Source organism: Cebidichthys violaceus, unplaced genomic scaffold (assembly GCF_023349555.1).
Source record: "Cebidichthys violaceus isolate CVI_PGR_0920_01 unplaced genomic scaffold, fCebVio1.0.p SCAF_28, whole genome shotgun sequence".
Taxonomy (NCBI): Eukaryota; Metazoa; Chordata; class Actinopteri; order Perciformes; family Stichaeidae; genus Cebidichthys; species Cebidichthys violaceus.
Window position 1 is genome coordinate 4,047,172 of NW_027176461.1, and position 6,765 is coordinate 4,053,936.

General features: G+C 42.1%; 2 protein-coding genes across 2 annotated transcripts in view; both read left to right on the top strand.

The window, feature by feature from the left end:
- LOC137880441 (sodium-dependent lysophosphatidylcholine symporter 1-B-like) overlaps positions 1 to 3,269 on the top strand; it is an 11,772-nt gene extending 8,503 nt beyond the window's left edge. Inside the window, exons 10-14 of the mRNA XM_068721814.1 lie at positions 240 to 323; positions 424 to 536; positions 629 to 772; positions 1,012 to 1,188; positions 1,499 to 3,269. Coding sequence (XP_068577915.1) covers positions 240 to 323; positions 424 to 536; positions 629 to 772; positions 1,012 to 1,188; positions 1,499 to 1,541 — 561 coding nt within the window. The 3' untranslated portion in view covers positions 1,542 to 3,269. The remainder of the gene's footprint in view (positions 1 to 239; positions 324 to 423; positions 537 to 628; positions 773 to 1,011; positions 1,189 to 1,498) is intronic.
- Positions 3,270 to 3,850: 581 nt separating this feature from the next.
- si:ch211-67f13.7 (uncharacterized protein LOC565426 homolog) lies at positions 3,851 to 6,703 on the top strand. Its single transcript, XM_068721742.1, has 8 exons — positions 3,851 to 4,350; positions 4,427 to 4,539; positions 4,612 to 4,718; positions 4,853 to 5,027; positions 5,123 to 5,237; positions 5,308 to 5,387; positions 5,490 to 5,578; positions 6,038 to 6,703. Exons 1-8 carry the CDS (start codon positions 3,874 to 3,876, stop codon positions 6,652 to 6,654), a joined length of 1,773 nt encoding a protein of 590 aa, XP_068577843.1. The 5' UTR covers positions 3,851 to 3,873; the 3' UTR covers positions 6,655 to 6,703.
- Positions 6,704 to 6,765: the final 62 nt, after the last annotated feature.

The following is a 6,765-nucleotide window of genomic DNA, read 5'->3' on the forward strand; positions in this document are numbered from 1 at the left end:
ACTTTTCCTCCAGCATCTAAAATGTTACATTATCTACAACAATGTGAGAGTGCAGATAAATATTTTTCTTGGTGATATATGAACTGGTTAGGCTACATTCCATCTGATGTTTTTATTATTAATTTGTTCACGTGAATGGTGAATACTCAATAGTAAATTAACTGTGTACATCCCTTGTGTGTTTTGCGAGCATAATGACATTTAATGACACAACAATACTGCTAATTCATTTTTTCCAGCTTGCCGGGACACTGACAATCCCGTGGTGGCAGTGGTTTCTGACCCGGTTTGGGAAGAAGAAAGCGGCTTACTTCGGCATCACGGTGAGCAGACATACGCTTATTTGACGGCGCAACAAAGTCAATAAATCAAACAGGATGTGTTGTTGTGGAATTGCTCACACCCTTCTCTCTCTTCCCGCAGTGGGCGGTACCTTTCATGATCCTAATCGTCTGCATCAAGAGCAACCTGATCATTTCATACTTGGTCTCAGTGGCGGCAGGTGTGAGCGTGGCGGCAGCTTTCCTCCTGCCTTGGTGAGCCCGAGTTCGTGCGCAGAACCCGTGAATCAACATATTTGTTGATTGTGCCTCGAGCTTCCTTCTAAATGTTGCGTTTGTGCTTGCAGGTCAATGCTTCCCGACGTAATGGATGACTTCAAGGTTAGAAACCCAGACATCCATGGTTACGAAGCCCTCTTCTACTCCTTCTACGTGTTCTTCATCAAGTTTGCCTCTGGAGTTTCCCTGGGTGTCTCTACACTCAGTTTAAAGTGAGTTGGCTGATGTATATCTGTAGCCATGTTGTCATAAATTGTACATTTCTATCCTCTCCGTCATCCTTAACGTGTAAGTGTATGTGCCTCTAACGCTAACAGAGATTAGCTCAATGTTACAGCTCATCAGACCACTGATCATGTGCTCAACAATCACATAATCCTTCAAGAGTCTTGCCAAACTGTACTCCCATCAGCTCAACGTTTCTCCCTCTATCTGCATTTTTTTTCTGCAGATTTGCCGGCTATGTGACTGGGAGCTGCTTGCAACCAGAGGCGGTCAGTTTAACCCTGAAGGTGCTGGTCTCTCCTGTGCCTGTCGTTCTTATAGCTGTGGGGCTGTTGATATTGAGGACATACCCAATTGATGAAGAAAGGAGGCAGGGCAACCGAAAACTACTGCAGGAAATGCTGTAAGTGAAATGGAAATGGCCATACAAGCATTTTAACAAACAACTACACGGATGGTTATGCTCAATTCGGTATAACCACACCGGGCTAGACACCCGTTGTTGTGCAGCAGGCCGTGTGCCGTACGGCAGTAAACAAACCAGAGAGATGCTAAATTCAATTCCGCTCTGTATACCTGAGCTAAATCCTAATGAAACCTTTTTTTTAAAAAAAGCTGTTTTGCTCCGGTGTTGGCATGCGTTTTTTTCACCCTGTTTGGACAAGCCAAGTCCTTTGTGTGTGACTCCTGGCTGTTCTCCCGTCCTTTAACAGGGACTCCAAGTCTGAAACTTCAGCACTTGGGAGCAGCGTGTAGCCGCAGAGGACGAGCCAACCACCACAGCCACTTTAACAGGTTCGCACAAGGCTGTCAAGGGACACGACCACCAACCATCTGGACTAACGGAGACCACAGACCGCTGCAACATAATCAGCGTTAACCAGCTCCCACCAGTGGATCACACGGGTCTACGTCGCCCTCTAGTGGCCGGCCAGTGGCATCTTATGTGTGTGACAAAGTATTTTCCGTGGCCTTTATCTCCAGCTGTGTCCCAATTACACTCACCTGCTAAAACTGAGAAAAAAAAAACATACACAATTCACAAATCATTACAGTGTATTATTTTGTCAGGTAGTGTAGAACCAAAGTCTGGGGTTAGTGACTTTTCTTGTTGCTTTCACTTCCAAATATACTTTTTCCTTTTCGAGGTTTTCCTTAACAGTTTAGGTGAAACAGCACTTATCATTTATGTTTTTGTTAGCACTCAACATATACAGCTCCTATAAACTCATGGGAGCTGTAGTTGTTTTAATCTTGGTGGAGTTTTACTCCAAACTGTTTTTCCAAAGATTTGTGACTTTATTGTTTACTGAGATGTTCCTGTCGCTCCAATGCCATTTACCTCGACTAGTTGTGAGCAGCGCCACCGTTTCTTTTGTGCATTGCATTGTGGTCATTTTTACACCCCAGTGTGAATGCACTTCATAGTGAAATACTAGGTTGTATTTGGGACACAGCTTGTGATTTGTGGTGTTCTTCATTAAATATGTATTTGTTGGTTTACAAGATCAGACAGTCACTCAACTGGAGTATTGATACTTTGGTGTTTACTATGTCGTAGGTCACATGTGTTCAGACAGTGCTCTGAAGGAAATATACAGCATCAGCCCCTCATTTATAAAAAGGGCATACCAGCACTATTCCCCTAATTGGAGTTGTATGGCGCTGTCCTACAATTTCTACCTTTCATTAGTTGTTGCTGTTTCTTGTAGATTATTTCAGAAAGGCAAAAACAATAAGTGTACTTGAATCTTCTGAAGGGGAAAAGGCACCTTGTGGTATAATGTACTGTATGTCTGAATCACTGCCTTACGCACATCTTGAATACGTTGTGTTGAAATTGTTACTCAGATTATTTTCCTTTTAGCTACTTAGAAAGGTTTTGCCATCCCACCTTTTTGTGCTTTAGCATTTCAGCCAATCTCTGTCAGGTTTATTAGACATTTCTGAATGTGCTTTCACTGCAAAGTCAACTCCAGTATGAAGTTGTTCCATCAAGCATCTTTTCACTTCCCAAAGAGAAGGAAATGCTTTATTTAACTATTTATTTAAACAAACTATCTTAAGGGATTGAACTTTTGCTTATAAAAGCACATGTGTATAATAATGTATTAACAGTGAATGGTTGTTGATGGATATGTGAGTGATTTTCAAGTCCTGTGGAAAACATTGAGACCATCAAAATTGTTTGTTTTCTAAGACAAGAAAAATAGCACAAATTGCTCTAATGTGATAAACAAGCTGCCTCCGTTAGTGTTGTGACTCTTACAATCAGTTTCTTTCTAAGGTTAACGGAGGACATTTGTCACATTGAAATGGCTTGATTTAAAAAAGCACCTTATATCTCTCTTGGGTGTTTATATGCTGCTAGATGTATAATATGTAAATACTTTTTTCCAAGTTTGATCAGAAAAGAGATGCATCAATGCACTGTAAATGTTTAATTTTAAGTCTGTGAATAAAGTTTGCCAAAACAAAGAAGAACCTGTTAATGTCTTTGCAATATCCAAGACTAGAATAGTATTGTTTAGGCTTACACCTTGATGCATTTTTATTTTATTTTTTGTCATATGAAGTCAAATTAAATTCATGTATGTTGGTATAAAGCAACTCAATGGAAGGCACAGCGGCCTGTGGGCCTAATATTTGGCCCCTTTGATCAAGCTGATGATTTCTGTTTATTAGTATCTAAACCTTTACATAATTTTCATTAGTCTACAGTAGCAATCAATGTAAATGCAATACATTAATTAAACCATTAAAACCATTCATACAGACATGTGTTCTCACTGCACCTAAACGTTATAGGTCTGAATCATTTCACTTACTTTTTAACTCGTTACAGTGCTTCTATCCAGATATTGTGACTTGAATCAAGAAAATTACTTAACAAAGAAATGTGCAGCCAAAGAAACCCGTCCCTGGTTCCTTTTTAAAAGACTGAAATCAACCAAACGAAGCTAAACTTCGCCTGTTTTGGCAACAGGCTGCCAATTTATCCTCTCCTCTAATTACCTCCAGCTGTGGCTGAGCGGTGGGTTTACGCGCAGATTGAAAGAGAAAGACAGAAGGACAGCAGTCTGTTGCGATGAAAGCAAAGTGGCATCTGTATATTTTGTGGAGTGTTTTATCACTTTGCCTCCCCAGCTGTGCAAAGGACACGTATGAATCTCCATTTACCAGAAGGAAAAAGGGTTTCAAACTCGGCACGCCAGAATCCAAACCAATCAAACAATCAGGAACAGACGACAGAAGATCCTCTCAGACGTCTTCTCCATTGTCTCAACTCCGTTCCCGAAGGCCTTACCCTCCTCCGCCACCTCGACCCATGGGTCCAGGAGAGCCCGAGGCAAAGATCCAGTCGGACTTTGCTTACCTCCCAGACGTTTCTGTAACCTGTTCCACCTCGGACTTTGTCGTGCGGGTCAAACCATCTTTCTACGGTCTGGGTGCAGAAGCAGAGGAGCTAAAATTAGGCAGCAACTGCAAAAGCAACGGGGTTCTCAGGCCATACGGTGACCTGCTCTTCACGTATCCTCTGACATCGTGCGATGCAGTGCGCGAGGTAAGATTTGAGTCATTTGTTCTCCGACTCTCTCTGCATAACCGTGGAATCACGATGTCTGACCCCTCTTTGACAGTCGTCCTGCGGTTATCTGATCTACAAATTCGTGCTCCATTATGAGCCTTCGCCAAAACGTGTCCCAAGCAGAGCGCACCAGACCAATGTCGACATTGAATGCCGTTATCAAAGGTTAGACTTGTCTCTCATCCTTTTGCAACATTGTGTGTTTGTGTGTATTTACAATCTCCAAAACCTGTCCAGGAACCATCATGTGTACCAACTGGCTGTGCAGCCCACATGGGAAACTACTGTTGTGCGTAAAAGGCTGAAAGGAAATCCAGATGACTTCCAGATGACGTTGATGGATGGTATGTTTAAATAAATGTGGTTTGCAGTGATACAGAGCAGCTTGTCTTTTCAGTGCAAATGTGTTTTAGTGTGGTAAAGTGTTGATAAATGGCTATTAGATGATTTGGTGTAATATATTTTAATGACCCCTCAGATTTATGGAGCAGACCAGTCAAGTCCCAGGTGTACCAGATTGGAAAAACTATTAATTTACAGGTCACTGCTCCTCATCTCTTAACTGGTGGGAAACTCTACATCAACACCTGCTATGCTACACCATCCCATGGCTCTACATCATCCCTCAAATACGCCATCATTGACAATTTTGGGTGAGTATTATGGAGAGTAATTCATTCAAAATCGTTTTTGGTTTTTCCCACGGTGTCCTGATTTGCATTTAGCGTTGTGTTGTTGTCATCCACAGCTGTATGTTGGACAGTAAGAGCGACCCAGGAGGCTCTCAGTTTATCTCTCGGACCGACAAGACCCTGAGATTCTCCCTCAAGGCTTTCCAGTTTACGTTTGACCCTGAAGCTGAGGTGAGCATGGTTTATAGTTCTCCGCATTCACAAAGTTTTAGTTGCTGCTTAACCCCGTTTCCATTTTTAGGTCAATATTCACTGCAAATTGTTTGTCATAGCTGAGGACCCGGGTCCTACACACAAATCATGCACCTACAGAGGAAGCGGGTGAGTGTTGACACTCACTAAATTTCCATTCCTGGACTATATGGGACTTTTTTTTGTTCGTTTCCGATTGGTTTGAGCATATTTGTGCATTTGCCATGATAGATGGAAGGCCCTCACTGGTGACGACTCCGTTTGTGAATGCTGTGATTCCCAATGTGTGACTTCTAAAGCCCGGCGTTCCTTGATGGAAGGTATGTGGCAGGCTTTTTTTAGATTAGATTTCAAGGAAATATTCATGCACCATTCCTACTCAGATATATTGGATTGTTTTCTTTAAAGAGACCACCCTAAAATCAAAAATACATATTTTTCCTCTTATCCGTAGTGCTATTTAACGATCTAGATTGTTTTTGTGTGAGCTGCCTAGTTTTGGAGATATCTAATGTAGAGATGGTTGCCTTCTGTCTAATACAAAGTGACTATATGACACTTGTGGTGCTCAAAGCAATAAAAAAAAAAAACATTTGAAAAACTCAACAGCAATGCTTCTTTCGGGAAATCATGACCTGGTTTCTAAAGATAATCCACAGACATTGTTGTGAGCAGTTTCACATACAAACGTAAATATGGATTTTTGATTTTGGGATGAACTGTTCCTTTTTATTAATAGAGAGGATTAAAAATGGCTACATCTCTTAACTTTGTTCAAGGCTCTGCCAGCAGTGGGTCATTGTTGGTCTCTGATCAGCCGCACACAGCAGAAGATGGCTTTCCACCGGTCGGCAGAGAAGGCGAGGCCACAATAAATCATTACGACGAGCTGACAAGTCACGAGAACCTTTCGGACAGTGCGGATTTAGAAGAGTACGATGATGATGATGATGAAGAGCAAGACTACGCAGATGAAGAGGATAGTGGGTTTATCCTTGGAGTGATGACAGAACCTGATTTAGATGAGTTAGGTTTTAGGGGAAGGGTCTTTGTGGAGGAGAAGAAAGAGTCTGAAGTGAAGGATTCAAATCAGTTCGAAGAGGATGGGTCAGAGTATGTAGTACAAGACGAGAGTGAAGAAGATGAGATCTATTTGAACCAGAAGGAAGCTGAAGTGTTGCGACGTTGGGTGCCTGTGGAGCAAATGTTCCCATCAGAAGACGGCCTACAGAGAGAGTCACAGATGTCAGTATCTGAAGGTGAAGAAGACGACAGGAAGCATACAGGTAGAGAAGAGGACGACCGGTTGATAGCCTCTGAGGTGGAGTGGAAGAATGACGACGGTCTGGCAGAGTTAGTAGACAGTGAGATGACCTGGTATTTCAGATGGAGGTAGCATTAGTTGAATGAATCGATCAGTACTCTGCTCAAAGACCTTTGTAACTCTCCAGGATATTCTGACTTATTTCAATAAAAACATGAAAATGCAGTTGGACTCTCTTGTCAT